The sequence below is a fragment of the Fulmarus glacialis genome, unplaced genomic scaffold (genome assembly GCF_000690835.1).
Source record: "Fulmarus glacialis isolate BGI_N327 unplaced genomic scaffold, ASM69083v1 Scaffold51269, whole genome shotgun sequence".
Classification (NCBI taxonomy): domain Eukaryota; kingdom Metazoa; phylum Chordata; class Aves; order Procellariiformes; family Procellariidae; genus Fulmarus; species Fulmarus glacialis.
This window is the reverse complement of record NW_009234914.1, coordinates 2474-24546: the sequence shown is the minus strand read 5'-3', so window position 1 is coordinate 24546 and position 22073 is coordinate 2474. Positions and strand designations below refer to the sequence as shown.

General features: G+C 35.6%; 1 protein-coding gene across 1 annotated transcript; it reads left to right on the top strand.

Moving 5' to 3' along the window:
• Positions 1-236: 236 nt before the first annotated feature.
• LOC104071068 (neurolysin, mitochondrial-like) lies at positions 237-21614 on the top strand (the record flags this gene model as incomplete). Its single annotated transcript, XM_009585788.1, has 9 exons — positions 237-274; positions 5018-5274; positions 7749-7897; positions 13339-13446; positions 14928-15030; positions 15758-15918; positions 17312-17447; positions 19680-20046; positions 21390-21614. Coding segments are annotated over exons 1-9 (1544 nt in total), but the record flags the coding sequence as incomplete, so codon positions are not given.
• Between the last annotated feature and the right edge of the window lie 459 nt (positions 21615-22073).

Below are 22073 nucleotides of genomic sequence, written 5' to 3'. Positions count from 1 at the left end.
CTGATTGAAAAAGTTGTTCGTTGTGTTCGCTGTGATTTGCAAATCTGCTTTTACTTATATCCATAGGAATGTCCCCTGAAGTATACATAAGGTGCAGCAAGAAAAACTTAATTGTATTTATTTGCCATTAGAGTATTTAGAAACTAGAAGATGGCTAAGTTATCTGAATTTGTCAGCAGGTAATATGGTTTTCCATCCTATGTGAAGCTGATATACTCTGATTTTTGTGTGGCTACATGGAACTGTCAGATGTATTAGCAAGTTCAATGAACTGGTCTGTATATATGTTTGCCAGAAATACATCTGTTAATACACTTTATTCTGTAAAATTATACTTGTCATTTTAACTAGTACTGTTTAGGTGAAGATTAATTTGAAAACTGGGAGTACCATTGAAGAGTCTTGGATGGAGTCATAGCTATCCATATGTAATTGGAGTTAAATGAGACAGCAGGCTTAAATCTTGACCATATTATAAAGTGATTATTAGTAGTAGGAGCATATTGTGGACAAGCTTGCAGGTTTTTGTGTTTGTATTTTCTAAAGCTGGTACTACCCTTTGCTGCTTCTGCATCATAGATTGTGGCTTTCTTGGTTTATTTTAATAGCGTTAATGGAACATGCCAACAAAGGGTTACTTGGCATGTTCCAGTTACGGAAAATGTTTCTAAACAAAACCAGACTTACATAAATGTTTAATATGTTTAAAATACTTACTGCACAAGTTAAAAATCAGTCTGTAAATTCAATTGCTTTGTTTGTCTTTGCAGAAGTTATGTTGGCCACTGTATTGCTATAATGGAGTATTATAAAGGTCCTTCTCCTTTCTAAAATGAAATCAAAGTTGTATTTTCCAGAGGCAGCAAGTAATCAAATTGTAGATTTGTTGGTAAAATAAATTACCTGGCATTCTAGCAAAAATAACAATTGCAGTCTGTAGCTTGGAAGGTTTGTTTTCTTCTTCAAAATCCTCTTTTAGAAGTAGCTACTAAGCTTTTAAGTTATTTTTCAGCTTACACTGCTTTTGGAAGAAATTACCATTCTTACTGCTTTTGGGATTGGCAGATTACTACCATACTTTGTGAAAACAGCTGCGTCTATTGTACCCTGTGTTGTAGCTGAAAGTCCAAACCAGACCTTCTGTGCCTTTCCTCCTGACCCTCTCATAGATGGATGAAGCAGTGCACAAATGCATAGTGTGTTTCAGTCTGCCCTGTATGTCATTCCACTGACATTATTAGATGCCATAGGACTCACCCAAGAAAAAGGTCGGGGCAAGTTGCCAACAGAGGCCAGTTAATATTCATAGTAAAAATGCAATGTAAATAAAGGTGCTTTAATTTTGAAGGACCTCACAGGAACATAAGGACTGGAAGGGACAATTGGGGTGATCAAGTCTAGTCCTGTGCTACCGTAGGTAACCAAGTGATATAATCCATTTTATAAGCTGGTCAAGCTCCATGTTATAAATAAAGGTGTTTTCACTTCCTGATGCTTATTGGGCAGCTGTTTCAGAATCTCACTGCCCTCATGGTTATAAACGTCTCTTAAAATTCTAGCTTACGTGTATTCCTGACCAATTTATTCTAATTTGTTCTCATGTCAGTATTGCCTCTTAGCATCAACAGCTCTTTTCACTTTGGGGCATTTAATGATATGCTTAATGACAGCAATCATCTTGAGACTTTTTTTGCTAGACTAAATCCATGCATTTCATATGTGTTTCTTGCAGTAGTGCAGCCTTAGGTGGCTATTGACACTTTTAATCCTTCGTTTAGGCCAGCATAACTGTTTTGAAGTTGCATATCAAATAGATGGTGGAACTGATAAGCTGAAAAAAAGCTGTCCTGCCTGCATTTTTTTGGTCCATTTCATTTTTCACCTATAGGCTGTCCTGACTCCTCTCAAAGTATGACCCTACCAACAGTTATGTTGCTGTCATTGATGTGTACAGGGACAGAAACGAGCAGAGGGAGGAACGGGAAAGAAGAATAGTATCTTAAGGCAATACTGCTGCAGGACACCAACCATATCCTTAGATATGTTTACCGTTCTACACTGCACTGCAGAAAATTGAGTGTAATATCCAAAACAGTTTGAACTAGTCAATTCGGGCATTAGCAATAGTCTACCCATGGCCACATGGGATAATTGCAGTATACATGTAATATTATTTACAGACCTACATTTTTTTATCCTTCCATCTAATTTAAACTGCATCAACTTCTGATTGCTCAGTCCAAGCAATGGTTGGCTGTTCTATAACGTTGCTGCCGTTTACCAAAAGCAAGCCTAAAATAACAATTGCATCTTGTTGGTTCAGTTGCTATTTGAAGAAAGCTGTTTGCTGTTGCATCTGGTTCCTACCATTATTAATAGAATTTATTTTCCAGTTTATATCTGGGAAATTAAAGTTTCCCTCAGTGATACAATTTACTGTAGTATTTTCACTCTAATAACATGACAAGTGTAGTTGCAGAGCATTTTTGAAACAGTTATACTATTTTAGCTATACTCTTTCTTGTTTCTTTATAGTCCATTTAATCTTTAATTTTGTTATTGTTTCTTTGCTTCTTTCTTTAACAAATAAGATAAAGTTAGTAAATTATCAATTTTATGGCAGTATGATACATGGAGTTTGGGGAATTTATTTATTTATAGTTTTATGTAGACAAAGAATATGAAATACTAAGCCATGAAAGAAATGGTCAAGATTTCACCTATGCATGTATTTTTACTCACACATTGTTTTTTATTGTTCAGGCTGTTGTTTTCCTTTGATTTTATTTTACTTTTATTTTGATCTTAATTTGGCACATTTCGTATTCTTTCTGACGTTCTCGGGGGGGAGGGGAGGGGTGGAGATCACAGCCTTGAACCTACTTTTGAGGAGGTTCCCCTTCAGCTCCCATGAGGTTGTACTAGAGCTGCACTAGCAATGTGTGGAAAACTAGACATAGGACAGTCCAGTGGGAAGCTGTTCATGACTTGATGAAGTACTGTTCTTTAATGGATTTGTAGATTCAGGGTAGAGTTCAGTGGTTTTGGGGGATGGGAAACTAATGCATTCTGAGAATGCTAATACTTAACCTTTTGTTTTCATGAAAGCAGCTTCATTTATCATAAACTTCTGAGATTCAAAGTTTCAGCTACTAAGGCATTAATGTCAGAACTGAGTTGGTATCAGAGAGGTAGAACAGAGGTGGAAGGAATATTCTTTATTCAGGCTTCATTTTCAGAGTTAAATCATGAATGTGCTGGACATTGATGTTTCTATACACCAGTAGAAGGGAAAAGTAAACATCTTGCCTTCACTGGTATGGCAGGATTTGAATAAGCTGTGGTAACAAGGAAAAAAAAATTCTCAACATAAAGTGTAGATAGAAATGTTGTCTTTCATTTTTGTCTTGCATAAAAATAATTTTGGCTAGCCTATTTCTAGAGAATTCCTGTTATGGACGAGTGAGACTTTTAACAAGAAGTCTTGCCTTCAAACAGAAGCCTTGCGTGTGGCTCTTTTCAGCTTGTTGGCATTTCACTCTTCTGCTTTGTTATTTCTTCAGGCTAAAATTGCCTATCCTTTTATGTGTGCTCCCTGCATTGTATGCCAAAACCTAGCTGAGCACTTATGCACATACCAGACTGGTTTTGCAATAAATTAATACAGGTACAGTGGCTTTTAAGAGAAAAAGGTATTTAACTAATAAAATAGTGTTAAGTAAACATCCCTTTTAATAGCAAGCTCTCTGTGTGTGTTCTTGTATTTCTTTAGTTATGGTTGAAAATTTTAGGTTGTTGTTATTACCATAACAACATGTGATTTTTTTTTTTTTTTTTAATTATGCAACTGAAATAGGGAGACAGATAGTATGTCTCTGCCAGCCAGAGATCCTCCTATGATGCTCCTGTGATCCTCCTATGATACTAAAGACGGCAGCAAGTTTTACTCCTTGAATGCAAGCTGTCTTTTAATTACCATCAAATTATCACCTTCCTCAGCAACTACTTCATATATAACTGAGCTATTAATGTAGTTGCCAGGTGGACATCTTGTTGACTGTATGGGTTTCTATTAGCCCCACTCAGTCAGTTGCCTGAGTTTGTATCCTTCTCCTTTATATAACCAAGTTGAGTGTTGGTTTGTTGGTGTGGGAGGGTAGAAGCCTGTATTTCTGAAGCCAGTATCTTCTTAACTTATATTTGGATTTGTTGCTCCAAGTCACATTTTTTCTTTTTTAAATATTGTCAAAGAGATCAGTGGAAAGGCAGCCATTGATTGCACAGCACACTAAGATCTGTTACATATGTAAACTTTTCTGCCAGCTAAAGCTGAAATATAGTTGATTTATATAATCAGGATTAACAGTACGTAAATTACAGTAAACTTATATTCCTCTTCTGGCAATAGAGTGCAACTGTCTATTTAAAATCCACAACAATTAAAGGAGTAAATTTTCAAGTGAGTAACAACTAAAAGTTTTCCTCCCACAGTTGATTATGTGGCAGACATCCTGTATAAATATAAAATTATTTGTTATAATGAACATGACTAAATTACTTTTTTTTGTGTCTTGCTTTGTGCATCTTTGCAGTTCTTGGCCTTTATAATCTACAAATCACTATGTGGGTTTTATTCCTTATTTCAAAAATGGAAATACTATCTGTTTTTGTAGAGTTTCAGTAACCGTAATTGTGTTTTTCTTAGAAGATTGAATAGTAACTTAATCTGTCTGGTTTTGTAAATTCCAAAGTTTTTATCCCTGTACGCACTTAGTCATCCTCTATATGGAAAAGGTGGAAGTCAGACCTCTGATGTATTTAAAATTAGACTTATCAATTAAGGGTAATGGCTGTGTATGGTTCTCCTGGACAAGCTATGGCTGTGAAAAGGACTTTGTTCTTGCTTCTAAAAATACTCTGTAATTGTTAAAGGTCTGTTGCCTTTTTTTTAACATTTACTATAAACTACCTCTTGAACTAGAATCTTGCTATGCTAAGATCATTTTTATACTTTCAGGTCCGTTGGGCCACGGCTTGTTTTGAGAATGACATTAGGAGCAGAAATCACTAGCCAGCTCAAAGCTTCTTCATACATTGCATCAGGCCGAAACCTGTTGAGATGGGACCTGTCACCAGAGCAAATTAGAACAAGAACAGAAGAACTAATCAGGAAGACAAAATATGTATATGACAGTGTTGGGATGCTTGATATTGGAGAAGTAACACATGAAAATACTGTACGGGCCTTGGCAGATATAGAAGTGGAATACGCAGGTTAGTGAACTTTTTCTGTGATTCTTTCCATAGGGCATTCCATCTGCACATTGAGAAGAGGTACGATTCTGATCCATGCTGTTCTTGCGTAGAATGTGTAGAGGCCTCTCAAGGGTCCTCTGGTCATAATAATCTTTCAGGACCTCTCAGCAATATGTAACACAATCATCTGCAAAGTTCTGCTGCTTTATTCTAGAGACGAAAATAAGGATTAGCAAAACTCTGCTGTTGATCTCTTTGATGCATCCAGAGAACTGCATTGGTCACTGTTTTCTTTTTGCATGTGAGGCTCCACACAGTTATATTTTCTTTTCTAACTGTGTACAACCGCTGGGGGACAATGTGCAACGGTGTAGACTACAGCGGCTGTGGTATGCATAGTACATTCAAACCTGATCAGCAGTGCTTTTTTCAGACGCTGCAGAATCTGAGACAAGCAAGTTAAATGGAACAATGGAAATGTTGATAAGCTCCTAGTGGAGAAAATGTGATCGTTGAGAATGGGGGAATTTTTGAATGCTTTTTTGAAAGAAGACTGCCTTGCTTGCTCACTTTTATATTATGGCCTGCAAGGCCTTGAAGAATCCAGGGAGAGGTGTTGGTCATGCAGTCACATCTAGATTGTTCTGAATGAATTACTAAGACATGCCAATACATGGATGGAGTTTAATCATCAAACACAGGTCATTCAGTTAATTTGTTAGTAATTGTCAGTCAGAGGAGATGGGAAGAATAAAAATGTGTCTTGGGTGGCTTTGTTTTGAAAAACCTATCAGATGGTGGCTGGATGACTCTCAAAAAGTAGTCAGTGTAATAAAACGTCAAATTCTCTTAAATCCTCTAAAAAAATCTGCATGAGCAACAGAAGTGCTGAAAACAGCCACCTTGGCTTGGAGCAAAATCTTCACTTAGCAAAAAAAAGCAGCCTGCAGCTTAAATGATTGTACTGTAATATTAGTCTGGCTTTCACATTACTTAGAATTACAGTTTAGGCACATCCAGTGAATTGCCTGGAATTGATGCTGGCAGAAAGACTGAGTAATCTTCATCCAAACAGCTTCGTGTCAGATCCAGTGTTAGTTGTACCAATCTATTTGGTATAATTATTGTAAGCCTTTTCACCAAATATAAAACTCTCTGCTTTAAAATAAATTAGAAGGAAAATCTATGTTTGATTCAGAAAATAGTGGCCATCAACTTCTCAGCATAGCCACCAAGACTTGCATCTTCCAAGACGTACTTTTTTCTCTACATGCTCTTGCAGTAGTGGGTCATATTTAAACTTTTAATGCTAATCTTCAAAGCTGTATGTGAAATTGCATGACTTACCTGTGAAACAGCCCATGGCATATGGTAGGGATGTATCACCACATCAAGACTTCCATTAGAACCTTGGATTTTTAAGGCCTGTGTATCCTTTTCACATGTACATGAAAGACCTACCCCAGTAACTGGAACTTATTATCTGAAAAGACACAGATGACAACAGGCCTTACAATTCACTTGGAAGCTCCCAAAACTCACTTCATCGTTTTGAAACATCTTGGCATGAGGACAGGAGGTGGGGGGGGGGGCGTTTCTGGCGGACTTCAAGAAGAACCATACGCCCATGTTTGCATTCCAAAGGTTTCTAAAGGGCTGAGAGTATCTCAGGGTTTGATAAAAAAACTTCAGATTACATAAAATTAAAAAGCTTTAAATCATCCTAAAATGTTGTTACTCTAAAATGTGCTTTTGGGGAGGTGAAGGGCAGTGAAATTATAATTGGTTTTGAATTAAGTTGATTCAGCTGGTCATCATTATTAATTTCTATTTTAGCATTTCTATTCAACATCATTATAAAATGCAATATTCCTTTAATAAGCAAGGATTTACTTAATCTCAGAAGTGTATTCTAAAAAAGTAGTATTACTCAGCTTCTCATTTCTAGAAGTTCAGAATACATAGACAGCATCTTCTACGTTTGCCTTATTGTTTCTCCTTAAACACAGAAGAGAAGATGGGGATTTGACACTGTTCTCATAATAGTGTAAAAATAATTTCAGGACAGATGGGTCTTTTAGAAAGATTCAGAGATTTTCACTTTAAATGCTAACACAGAAGCATCTGTGCCAGCTATGAAACAATGTCAGTCTTCACTTAAAAATGGTTGGTCTTTCAAAAATCATGTATCATATTTATACACCTTTCAGTTGATTTTGTAGAAGTAAGAAGATAAGATAATTAGGCTTGGATAATAGATAGTTTCTGTAAAATGTTTATTTGTTATAATGGTGTGCGGTTTTGTCCTTTCACCTATTCATTTGTACATTATCTGTAATCACTTTACTTGCTTCAAGCCTGATCTGAAGTGTCAGGCTGCTTTGGGTACTTGTTTCTTATCTGTTCTATAAATATCAGAAGGGGGGAAGTTCCTTATCCTTAAAACATTTCTAGCCTTCTGTGTAAGTGTTCATTGCCTTTTATTTAAACAGTGGAAAGAAGCATGTTGGATTTTCCCCAGCATGTCTCAGCTGACAAAGAGGTACGCTTAGCAAGTACAGAAGCTGACAAAAAGCTTTCAAATTTTGATGTGGAGATGAGCATGAGAGAAGATGTGTTTCAGAAGATTGTTTATTTGCAGGTAAATCACAATGATATCTGCATAATTTGTGGAAATGTAGATAAAATTCTAGCACTGAAAAACTTTTCTCTAAAGCAGTTAGTATCCACAGTGCTTTTCAAGATCCCCATCACTGTGTGTGTTTCCCCTGTGCCTGTACCAGTCAAATCTTTCCAGCGGGACACTGCTATACAAAAAGGCTGTAGTTCCACAAAAACTTAAGCCAGTATAACTTGGTACTCCCACTCTTTGCGTCTCATGTCTAGGTGTGTGTATCCTTCTCTCTCCATTGCAATGGCTTTGACTTTTGTCTAATCTTCCAATGAGGTGGTACAAGGAAGCTAAACTAGCATAAGGAAACCCATCAGGAAAAAGAAATGTTACTGTTTTCTGCTGGCTGAGCTCCCTGAACTCGTTTGCCCAGAGCATCAACAAGGGGCAGGGGGAAGAAGAGAGGCAATATAGCAATGTATTTAGGTTGGCTTATACTGCTTTTGAATTAGTGTCCAACATTGCTGTTTATTGAAGTTGAGAATTTTAAATTTTAAAGTTGAGTTTTAAGTTATGAAGTTAATAAGAACATACAACTGGGAGTCACCTCTGAAATTACCTCGTTTGATCTGCTAATTATAGACAGCTACATTGTATAGTCCTCCTCATATGTTGCTTAAGCCTCAAAATAAAACTAAGTCAAAAGATACGTTTAGTGCTGACCTAGTTTCTATCCCTTTTGTGTTTCTGTTTAGCTTCCCTTCTAATTGAGCACCTACAGGTATCTTGTATTCTTCATTTGTACTGTTTATTTTGTAACTCAAACAGGAAGAACATTTGTTTTTAGTCAAATGCATCTAGTGACATTTAGTAATAATTTTCCAAAAGTGTAATTTAAAGATAATGCAAGGAAGCTATCTGATGTGAAAACTAAAGTGCACACATTTGTCCATGCTTCAGACATGAGTCTTCCCTTTCAATCCCACCGATTTTTAACCTTGCTAATATATTGGAGCCCTATTTCTTGAAGTTGTTGTTTGTGCTCTTTGCAGCATTGGCTGGGAACCAGAATAATGTTTGCAGCACCTTACTAAAGTGCCTTCCAATACGATTGTCTTCTATTGCTGTGTTTTCTAGGCATATTTTCAGGTGTTCTCCTCTAGCTGGGTATTGGTGTTTATGTGTTTGTGGAGGTATTTAATAGGCCCATTTTGAGGACCTTTTGTTGTGTGTTGACAGATAGTGCCTTATGTTGATTTTTTTTTTTTCCCCTCTGTGCTTTATGTTGATTTTGTTTCCCTGTTCTGTTGCTATTAATTAAATGGTTTGATAGGTATTATTATTTGCTGTGATTTTCCCCACCTTTCAGTATAGTATACACAGATACACTTAGGGCTAATCTGCCGTATCTGTGTATCTATCTATTTTTAATTTACAGGAATTTCTGGTAGTAGCTAGTGAAAACTGATTGCTGTTATTTGCTAGCATTACTTTCTTATAATCTTTTTCAAAAAATCTTTTTCATTTCATGCTTTCCTACTTCATTTTCCTTTGCAGCAATACTTGGCTTTTATAACAGTTACAATTGTTGCTTAAATCTCCATTTAATTTTTTGAGAGATTTTTATTGGCTTAATTCCAGCATGCAAGCATGTTTTAGTATTAGTTTTCCAGAGATGCAACCTCTAAGCATATATCGACTTCATAATAACTATGAAAGTAGTAGCAGCTTTTTGCTGTAGAACAGGTGTGAAATTGCCAATAGTGCCAGACTGACCAAGTCTTGCTATTTCCAAATCACAAAGTTCTTGTTAATTTTTGTTAAATTTCTAATGCATTCTCCTGTTAGAAACTCTTAGTTGAAAAATCAGGTTCCAGGAGCATCTGAAAAAAAGGACTTCCACAAACAGAAATATTTTGCTAAAATAATTTTATCAGTTTAAATGAGCCAGTAAAACATTTTGATTAAATCAGGTTTTTCGTGGCCTCACCAAGGATTTAATTGTTCAGGTATATGAATTCAGTTTCATGATCCTGCCCAGGGGTCAGATTAAAATGCAGCGAGGAGAATGAGGGCCCTCACACTCCCATGTTATTTATAACAGCCAGTCCACTAAAAGATGAGTAGATGTGCTTGATCTCAGTGACATCCTGAATATTTTTGCTCCCTTTAACGAGGACTGAACTTTTCTAAGTTAACAACTGTTTAGTATTCTTTCTAAATTCTGCTTTATTTAAGAACTGTTGATGGTGGAAGATGTGTGAGGTTTTTGAATTTAATTTAAAAAAAAAAACCACCAAAACTGAAAATAATCTAGTCTCTTTCTTTTCCCCACACGTTAGGGGGAAAAATTCCTGCATAAATTTATGTTGTTGAATATGCTCCAGATCTTATTCTTTAGAAAACTTTTATTTTGGAGTCTGAAACTTGGAATAAAAGTGAATTTGTTAATGAAACTATCATTTTAAATGTTATTACTCCTAACATCTGCACATGTTGGCTAGCAGAGGCATGCTTAAGAATGTTGCCAATCTTCTCCACCCACACGCCTGCAGCAAACTCAGCCTGATGTAAACAGCTGCTGCAGTTTTTGTTCATGATATTCTAAGTAGATTTTGTTTCTTATTCTGCTTGAAGATTTCTTCATGGAATAAGGTAGCATAGTTGTCCAAAATAAGTATGGCATGGTATATAAAATCATCAACCATGACCATTCTAAAACTTCTGGAAAGTTCCAAAATTTCATGTGTGTAGTATATTCAAAATTAGCACTTCTGTTGTGGAAATTGTTCATCAAAGAAACACAGGATGACATAGACCATCCTGACCAGACCCAAGTTCAGAGATGACCACAGAGCATCCATGGTGCCTGTGCCTGTGAGGGTTTATACGCTTGCTTATCCTTGAAGACCTGACAGGTCTTTTTGAAAGTGTATCATCCTTATCTTAAGCCTTATCTTCAAAAAGGCTAATATTAAGACTAGAAGCTATTTAGCATTGATTTCTTTTGAACTGTATGGAGAGGTGTATAGTCATCAAGAGAAGGATGAAGAACACTAACTTAGTTTTCTCCTACTTTTTCCCAAAAGAATCTTTCTCTTTCTTAGCTTTAGAAGGAGCCAATATTCACTGGCTTTAAGGGCTTAAAATTAGTGTTTGTGAATTTGCTTCTTCTGCCTAAAATCTTTGCTGGGTTTGGGCCCAAGAGATTTTCAGGATATGCCCATATGCTGGGAGATCCCTCACAATGCTTAAATAACTCAGTGACACTTTTCACAATCCTCTGCCCTTAGTGTTACTGTAATAAAAACAGTGTCTTTTTACAGAGATTAGAGTACTCCAATTTTTTTCTCAACCTTTCTATTTTTGAGTCTTGCAGCACGGTTAGCACAATATAAATGTTAATGTAGTGACAGTATCTGCATTTTTCACCTCTGTCATTTTGAAGTCGTGCTTTTTCTATCACACCAGTCTCAGATCAGAAAAAAGAATCCTGGAATTGTGGGTTGATCAGTGGAAAAACAGTATGTGAAAATTGTGATTGCTACAAATATTTTTGTACTCAATATTACAGCATTGACAGTCGTAGATGTAGTGCTTGGTAGCATAAATATCCTCATAAAGGTGCAGAATTTCAGGGAGTATTCTTTGCCAGAAGCACAACAGGAAGCCCGAGTGTCGCAGGGAGTAGGGTAATAGCATTCTTTTTATCTTTGTGTTGGGAAATATTCTTTGTGTTGGCTTATGCATTTATCACAAATGAGGATGGAGATGTGAGGTTTGACTTGGAGAGGACAGGTGGCGTGATTTTCTTCACTTACTTTCCACCATTTACATCCTTTTATTTAAAAAAAAAAAAAAAGCGATGGCCGAGTGCTGCAAAAAAAATCATAGCCATGGTGAAGGGTACACCATGCAATCACATGGCTCAATTATCATTGACTTTAGCTGTGTGGTGACCTATAGTAGTTAATCATCCTTTCATGAGACTATGGATTCTTTTAAAAATTACCTGTAAACAGATAATATTAAAAAGAAAAAATATTCATCCTTCATCATATGACAGTATTGGTAAACTAAGTTAAATCTGCCTATTGCTTTAGAAAAGTTAGTTTATCACAAAGTGAAGTGATTGTTGTAATTTTTTTCACTGGATTTAGAAATTCTTGCATATAGACTATTGGTATATGCATAAGAGTTTTAGGCACAATTGTACTAACTCTTAGCAGTCCTGCTGTAGAATAATGCTACTGAGACTTGTGACTCTTGGCAGGGTAGAAACAAAGCTAAACTGTTTTAAGCTCTTTCATGGTTCTAAAAACCAATTTCCACTAATTTTTTAATCCTATATGCAGGGCACTGGTGGGAGTAGACAGTATTTATGTGTTGTTGTGTGGATTATTTTTAAATGACAGCTGGAAAAATATCTGTTTCGGAGTTTTTATTCCTATTTATTTTCTCTTAGAATACAACTAGCTTCCTGTGTCTTATTTTTTCTGTTTGAGAAGTAATTTGCACTGGCAGGTCATTAGTTGACAGCTGTACACAGTTGTGTAACTCTTTCATAAAATTTGCATGTTTCAACATCCTTACTTTTCAGAGGTGCTAGTCAAGAATTAATTGTATGTAGGTAAGCCGATGAGAGGGTTGTTAAGACAAGTCAGAGCTAATTCCAACAGCTTTATATTTGAAGGTGAACTTAAGTAGGATATGTCCTTTTTAAGAAGGACTATAAGTTAATACCTTTTTTAAATGTTCATTTTTAGATGAGGCAAGATAAAATTAGAATGTGTACAGAATTATTTTCAATTTAGGACAAAATGGCAAATTTCTGAATTAAGCAGTTATGCTATAGTCAGTTTGAAGAAGACCCTCACAGGACTGATCCATGTTCTATTACAACCAGTATCTTGTCTCTTAATGTTGGTTGCTTTAGGAAATGACCATTCAAGAAACTTCGTAATGGCATAACCAGACATAGAAATACTGTTTTATTTGTTGTCACTGATTGACTTGTTCTGAAAGAGAAGATGTATATGCTCAAATTTTATGCCATCTGATAACCTTCAGTGACATATCTAATCTTTTGGGTTTTTTTAATCCCTCTAAGTTTTAAGGTGCAGTGTTACCTTATAGCACTGATTTTCTTTAAGTATGTGTAAGAAAGCTATCTCTACAGGAAAAGCTTAAGTGCACTGTACTATAAACTAAAAGGGCTTGCCATTATGACAGCATGTAAATGTGCAGAGATACTTGGGCAAAAGAAAATTATTTTAAAACCATGCTACATAAATATAAGAATACTATTGTATAAAGTAACTGGTTTTGGAAAGTCCTTCACACCAAAATCCAGGATGTTCTTTTTTCACTATGGTGGTATTCTAAAAAACAACTCTGTTTAGATGCTTCTAATGCTTGGTATGTTTCTTACACCATGTTGTAAATTCAATTATTCTATACTGTCATTTCAGCAAACCTGTGATCTTGAAAATGTAAAGCCTGAAACAAAGCGATATCTACAGAAATCGGTTCAAGTGGGAAAAAGAAACGGACTCCATCTTCCTAAAGAAGTGCAGAATGTAAATATGGACTATTAGTTTATAAAGCAAAGTTGACAAACTGTTGAAGGGTTGTATAGCTATACTAAGCATATATTTGAACTTCGTGCTTTTGGACCTGCTTAATTAATGCTCTAATCTTAACTGTTCTTAGTTCCAGATCCATCCTTTAAACTTCAATCACCTTAAGGTTTTTAAATTAATCTGTTAGACACCCATGGTATTCAGTGGATAGAGGTGTTATACATCACCTCTCTTAGCCTTACAGAGTAAAAGAAGCCTATCTGGAGGAGTGTTGTTGTGTATTCTGATTACAGTGAGTGCCTAAATTAGATAGATGCCTAGCCAAGAGACCTCTCAAAAATGTTATTTCTGAGTCCCGGCTTCAGAAGTCTGTGCAATTGTTACAAAGACTCAGTTATTTTAATTTCAGTTATTAACCGATGTTGTAAAATGTGTCCAAGATTTTAGCATTTTGACTAAAAAAACTTGAGGTAGCTTAAAGGGAGCACAAGCCGCGCTGAGAATTTTGGCTCCATTAACGGAGGATTTACTCAAGCCTGTAAAAGCACTTCTCACTTCTGAAAATCATGAAGTAAAATTGACAGTATCTGAGATGCTGACATAATTCCTTTCAAATTCTGAGTGATGTTGTATAACAATCTGGATTTATGACTCTTGAATAGACTATACTTTTTGTAGAAAATAATAATTCTTCATCCACATCCTTCAGTTAGTGGGAACAGTTTCACGTGTGTTTGCATTGCTTAAAGGCAACTGATGCCTCTAAAGGAATTTTGAAATATTTTATAAGGATGCAATAGTTGAATTACATTTAAGTAAAAACTTGACGAATTACAGTCTCTGCCAAGTTTTTTATTTGGTGTGTATTCTTCTACTGATAACATACTGTGTTTATGTAAGGGGCAGAAACATGCTATGAGATATATTAGAACATGTTTCAGATGCATGAATATCAGGGTTTGAAAACAGGTTTTGGAATGGTCTTGTCTTGTGTGGGTATTCTCTTCTTTTTGTCATACCGGTACAATTCCAAAGGAGTGTTTTTCAATAGATTGCATGCATTTTTACTCCCTTGATTCTCCTTTGTTTTAGTGGATATTTTTACACTTAAAATTGTAATTTATGCTTTTCAAATAAAAGAAAATAATTGAATGTTAGCACATAATGCTGGTCAGAGTATGTGTTTGTGTCTTCAGTCCCCTCTTGAGTTGAGAACACATTTGAAATGTTGTTGGAGCAATAGCCCCAACCCAGGGTTCATTGGCAACAATATGGCTCAGGACCAAAAGAAAGATAAGAGGGAGGCTGAGGGAGAGCGAAGTATGGAGCTACCTGCAGTGTGTTACTTACTCAACTGAATTCACTGTCGGCTAGTAGAAAGCCTATCTGGAAAAAGTGAAATACTATTTATGTGGAGGATAGTAATTGCCAAGTTTGATTTTTGTTTTTCCACTAAGTTTAGTTTATACCCCATACAGGAAATAAAGACGATGAAGAAAAAATTGAGTGAGCTGTGTATAGACTTTAACAAAAACCTGAATGAGGAAAACACATTTCTTGTATTTTCTAAGGAAGAACTGGGTGAGTAGTAGGCTTGCTCTTTCCATTTCTTCAGCTTTCCAGTTTTACTGGAGTCATCGTTTTTGGCCTTGTGACTGATGGTTAGATCAAGTGAAATTCTGACTGTTTTCCAGTCTTCCCTGTTTCCTTTTTAATCCTTCCCCAAAGTCAGTTTAGAATTACTCTTTGCGGGTGTTTATGATCTCTTCATAGATTTGTGCTTCCTGAAGTGTTTACCTTGCATCAAGTTGGCATATCTGTCCTACTTTTTTTTTTTTTTTTCATAACTTTACTCTTCTCTGCTTCTTTTCTCAGTTCTCCACCATCAGGCAATCCCCTGTGTATTATATTCATTGCAATTATTGGAAAAACTTTTCTGTCCTGCAATGTATTTTAGCTACTTTTAATCATTTAAACTGATCTAGAGATTTTATGTGACAGAGAATTTGTCTGAAGGGCATGGCATAAAATGTGTTTTAAAACATCAGAGATTTTTTAATGTCATATTCAGTTTTATCTGGTAGCCTTACATATATTTCTCTTTTGCTCACAAGCATTTCCAATTTTTATTTTGCTTGGTTGTGATTTGAAAAAGTTTTAGCAAATAGTTGTAAAAAGAGGGGTTATATTTCCGTGGAGATTTCTGATGTCAAATTAGATTGCAGCAAAACAAGTGCAACAATCTCACGAAAAAGAGAGGGGAGTAGGTAATTCTGGTAAACATTGTTTATTAAATTGTTTTCTATAGAAGGCCTTCCTGATGACTTCATTAAGAGTTTAGAGAAGACTGAGGAAGACAAATATAAAATTACTTTAAAGTATCCACATTATTTTCCTGTCATGAAGAAGTGCTACATTTCAGAAACCAGGAGAAAAATGGAATATGCCTTTAACTCGAGATGCAAAGAGGTATGTCATATATTGACTGTTCTACAGGGTAATGACAGAGTTGAAAAGTGGAGCTAGACATTCAAATGTTAGATTTAAGTTCTACATATTGTCTAGTACTATAAAATCAAAACTTATTAGTATGATCTTTCACAGTTCCTTGCTCGAGTTTATTCTGATGTTAAAGACCTTAGAAGTTGATCCACCTCTATGTGTTCATATCTTAAAGTTTCAGTGGTGCTGTAAATAGAAGTAGGATTTTGATCTTTTGCCAAATTTCCTTACAGTATTCTGGCACTTTCCTCCCAGAGAAGCACATCTGATTGTAGCTTCTGTAGTACTTTGGGATTCTTCAGAATGAGAGGGGTTATTTAAGCATGTGTTTTAATTATGAAATACAGGTGATTAAATGTTAAATTAATGCATTGCATATTGATGAGAATTTTAATCAGATGTTAAAAAACCGCTGATTTTTATAAAAGATTCATTTAATTAGCTGAAAAATAGCTGGAAAGATGCCTTATAAAAAGAAGAAATAATGTCACAAATAATTTGTTTGATACTGATGAGACCAGGCACCTAGATATGTACAAAAATGATGAAAAGGATAGAAAAGATGTCATTTAGGCAATGGTACCGACCATTCATTAGAGAACAACTGCAGAGTTGAGCTTTTGTACCTGAAGTGCTGGGAAATGTGAAGAGTACAAGATAAGATAAAATGGCACCAAGATCTGAACACTCTGCAAGTCAGCATACTTAAAGGGATTTGCTGTTAAAACTGTGGGACAATCTTCAAACCTAGTGCTTGAAAAAAGGGTTTTTCCTTGAGAAATCTCACTTTTCCAGAACTGGAGGTTAACACAGTTACATTTTCACCTTCTCAAGGATCTTCCACCACTTTTAGGTCAGGGCCTGGGGTTTTTGTGTTTCTCTGACTGCTATTGTCAGGGTGGCAAAAGAGGGGAATTTGCAAACAAGCTTTGAATGTTGGCACAATAGCTCTGCAGTCTGTCTTCACCACTAACAACCAATTAAGCCTGCTGTCAGCCATTTCCCTGTTATATTTCACATTTAAATAATTGATAAAGGAAATAAAGTCTTCGCAACAGTCAAAAGATTTGTTATTATCCTAAAAGGAAATGGTATATCATTTGATTAATTAAGACAGATAAATTATAATAGGGAGAATAATGACTCAGTTTGACTAGAAGACTAGCTACCTGCAATCAAATGCTATGACAAAAAAATTACAAGAATCTAGCTAAACTTACATTATTCTATATTTATATCTTGAAGTGTTTCATTTTAAGTGTTTACTGTTTCTTATGATTACAGGTACTATTCAGATAATTGTTTCGATAACATGCGTTTTCTGGTTTCACTTTACAAATTTGCCTTCTTTATTTTTTAGGAGAACACAAAAATTCTTCAGCAATTGCTTCCACTAAGGGCAAAAGTAGCAGAGCTTCTTGGTTATAATACCCATGCCAACTTTGTCCTGGAGGTAAACACTGCAAAGAGCACGGATAACGTAACAGCCTTCTTAGGTTTGTTCTTATTTATAAACAATACTTTTATATTTGGTGTGGCAACATGACTCCTCAGCCAAGATAAATTTAAATACATAATTGGGTCATAGCGTCCATCATGTTTAGATAGAAAAGGAACTCTCTGTTGCCTCTGTTCTGACATGTATTTTTTTAGACCATAGCTGTACAAATGCAATTGCTCCAAAACAGGGAAGCACAAGACAAAAATTTGAAAATAACTGCTTTGTGACAGCCAATATAGGCAAGTGGTTATATCCTTCTCTGCCCCAAAATGAAGTTACTCTAATTTAGAACCAGAAAAACATGTGCAGCCTAAGCAATTTTATCAGTTCAAGAGGCTGCATCACAGTTGCAGCTTTTCATTCCCTTAGATTAGCTGCAATTTTTTGTGCGTCTGTAGCCTTAGTGTCTTTTTCTGATACAACTACATAAAATATAATGAAAGATTACAGTATGTGATGATGCAACTTCCATGAGCTGAATTAAAAAATATCTGGAATGATAGACTAAATCTGGAATTCAAAAGCCCTCTAATGGAATTCGAACTGAAAACAGAGCTTTCTGAATAGTTCACGAATTTATAGTCGTCCTGTTGACCTCAGTGGGCCCACTCTTGTGCATAGAGTTAACGTCTACTTTCTGGAATTATGTAGTTCCACAGAATAGTATGTGTTCCTTTATTAATGTGTCCTGACACCACTTAGGATTGTATGTTGATATATTGTAGAAATAAACCCCCCAAAATAATTTAGTACAGCAATAAAATCTGTTTGGTGGTAGTGGGTTTTTTGTGTTTATAGATCAGTAAAGAAGTTCAAATGCACCTCTTCCTTCACCTGTAATTCTGTTGCATTTCTTCTGTATGGTGTGAGCTCAGCTCCATATTTGGCAATACAAATTATTTGTCAATGAACTTACACTTAATTTTGATTTATAATTAAATGTTAGAATTACCTGATTTTTTTAGGTCTACTTAAAGTATTTTGGACTCTTTTCTATCGATTATATTTTTCTAATTCTAAATGGGCTTTATAATACTGTGTTTTTTCATTTGTTTTGAAGCTGACACACCTCATCATTTAGCAGTTATTGTTGTGACTTTAATTTTTTACAGCATGAGATCATATACTTTTCTATTCATAAATATCATGTTTCATGGTAATTCTCGTAGAGGGAGAATGTTCATCAAATTAATTGTCAGCTTTAATTTAGTTATTTTGATACATCCTTGGCTACAAGCATGACAGTATGATTTGCTCTGCTTTGTTCATATATATTCATGTTTTAAATCGATGTTCATAAACCGATCTTGTGGCTAGAAAGAAAAGCATTCTGTCCTATGACATATTCTGAATTTAGCGTAATAGAAGCTGCAAACAGTATTTCAGTTATGTAAATGCATAAAGTGCCTTACAGCCTACCTAGAAACAGGAATGGCAATTCCTGAATTTTACACTCTAGATACCAATAGTGAACATTAACCTGAATTCTTGAGGAAGAAAAAAGTGCCTGGTAGTCCAGAAATACTTACAAGAGCATAAGTACAGTATGTACTTTATGGAAAATTCAGTAAGCTTAAATATTTTATACTTAAATATTTAAGCTTAAATATTTTATAATATATTGGATTCATAGTGTTATGACCCTTTCTTGTCTAAGAAAAGCTATATTGGAAAAAAATTGGGATCGTAGAGATTAATATCCCGTGGCTCTGGTAGTCTAGAAGCTAGCCATCGTATAGGCAAGAACTCTTTAGTCTCTTGTTCTTTTACAGGACTTTAGCTAGAAGTAGGTCATAATCTGCTTTGAAAAGAAAAAGTAGTGTTTGAATTTTGTGTTGCACTTCCAGTAACTAATAGTAGTTGTAGTCTTCGGCTGTTTCTGCAGAAACACATCAAAAGAACTGAGATTACATGAGGTAAAATCAAAGGCTTCAAGCAAAAGTGTGTAGTGTTACTTTCCATCCCTGATGTCTTTGAAAAAGTCTAAATTTACCAAAACCCTTCGCAGTACTGCTAGGCCTATGTGGACTCCTGTATTACTTATAGCATGCCTGCAATTAAAACTCGTTAAGACAAGAAAGCAGACAGTTTGCTTGCTGTTAGTCAACAAAAGGAAAACTCTAGCCCCATTCTTGGGGCATGTGCTTAAAGTTATGAGTATATTTTATAGGAATACACATTATAGTAAGGAACACAGAAGTTGATTTCAAGGTAATCTTTGTTTCAGATGATTTGAGTAAGAAACTAAAGCCATTGGTTGAGGAAGAAAGAGAATTCATTCTAGATTTGAAGCAAAAGGAGTGTAAAGAAAGAAACTTTGATTATGACGGAAGAATCAATGCATGGGATCTTCATTATTATATGAACAAAACAGAAGAGCTGAAGTACTCCATAGATCAAGAAAAGCTGAAGGAATACTTCCCAATTGAGGCTGTTACAGAAGGCTTACTGAATATTTACCAGAAGCTGCTGGGACTTGTATTTGAGCAAGTAGAAAGTGCTCATGTTTGGCACGACAGCGTTACTCTTTATACAGTAAAGGATAATTCAACAGGAGAAATGTTAGGGCAGTTCTATTTGGACCTTTACCCCAGGTAATTATGACTTAGTGTTTTACTTACGTGTTTAAAATGGAATTGGTCTTAGTGGGTTGCTGGTGTGGTTGAAGTAAGTATTTGTCCCACTGACAGGAGTATTACTGCATTCATTAAGTTGTCCTCTGGACTGTTTTCAGATTGTTTACACTTTTTCTTTTTTTGCAGTACTACCGCATTTCTTGCTTATATGCAGTTTATGAAGCATGACTACTTTGTTCATTTTCTGTAGTATTGCTGTCTAGTGAGTTGTCCATAATTTTTTGCCAATATGAACTTTTCTCCTTCCTAACTGTAATACTGTGTTTTACTTTTCATTTATGTTAAACTGTTACTCCATTGTGTTCAGATCAATTATATTCCTATCTGCCAAGTGTTCCTAGTTTCTCCCAGTTCCTCTTTACACTTTATATGTGTATTTTGTACCCTGTTGTCCACACTGCTAAAGAAAATGTCAAATAAATTAGGACCAAGAATGGATTCCTGTTGAGCACACCTTGAAATGTACTTCTAGGTTGATCTCTATAGCTCTCTAGCTCTCTTTGTAGCTCTTTACAGCATCATCTGTGTTCTGTCAGAGATTAGGAGACTAGACTGATCTGACATGATTTATTCTTAGCTAGTCCTTTTTGACCGTTTCTTCCTGTTGGGGGGGGTGTGTGTTAATTATTCTTTAGCACTTTATAAATTGGCTGATACCCTCTTTTAATATAAATTGATTTAAGGCTTCTCTTGGTTAAGAAGATTAGGTTAGTCAATACAATAGTACATAAATTCTTCTTTTTAAGACAGGCACATGTTATCTCCTTCACCTGTTTGCCTGCTCTCCCCTTTCTGCATATCGTGTGAATTGCTGAAGCTATTTGTTAGTAAGACTCTTCTGACTTCACTACCTAGATTCAGAGCAAAAATTTCAAAATCATTTTTCTTTAAACTTCTGGATCACACTGAAAGTGCAGTAAACTGTATTCTTTTGTCTCCTGTAATGAAAGAAAAAGTACTGTTTCTGAGGACAGAACCTAGTCCTTCCTGTTACAGTAGCAGTTTAAAATAGAATTGACATCTCAAGTATATATACTTTCAGTATTTGAGTGAAAATCAGGTTCTTGTAAATGCTGCTGTGAATCTTAAACTGATGCGATTTAAGTACTGGGGTTGTTACCCTTGTGCTCTTAACAGAATCTTAAACTTCATCAGTCTTAGAAGTCATGAAAACATGTAATTTCTTTGTGTAACGCTTTAAAGGGACACTGACTGATTGTCCCTGTTCTTGAATAGGCTTCGCCATTCTGGTGAGCAGGCTTGTGGTTTAAAGATAGTGTCTCATATATTTTCTTATACAGAGAGGGAAAGTATGGGCATGCAGCATGCTTTGGTCTCCAACCCGGCTGTCTTCTCTCTGATGGCAGCAGAATGATGTCTGTAGCTGCTCTGGTAACCAACTTCACAAAACCAGCATCAGATCACCCATCATTGCTGCGACATGATGAAGTAAAGACTTACTTCCATGAATTTGGTCATGTAATGCATCAGATATGTGCACAGGTTAGTGATTTTGCAATTCCAGTGTAAGACTTATTTCTTTCTCTACTATCTCAAAGCAAGGTATAAGTCTATTTTGGTGGTTTCTAATTTTAGTAAAGTATATATCAAATTTTTTGGTTGTTTTTCAAAGTGGCAGGTTGGGGGTTTTTTTTGTTTGTTTTTAATTTTTATTTAAAATGACAGCAATGAATACACCTTCTTATAAAAAACATTTTCATAGGAACATATACTTTTGCATTTGCACCATGCAGCTACCTGTGATCAGTGAATAGATCCATGTGTAAGGTAAAGAAGGTACTCAGTGGTGGCTTCCGTTACAGATGTCAGAGGACTTTTCATTACTTCTGGTAGCATGCTAGATATTAGAAGCAAAAAAAGGTTGCTGTACCTAGGAATGCAAATGATTTGTGAATCCATATCACCTCCAGCATTTTGGCATTTAGTACTCTTGAGAGCTATCGCTCTTGACATCAACAGCATAA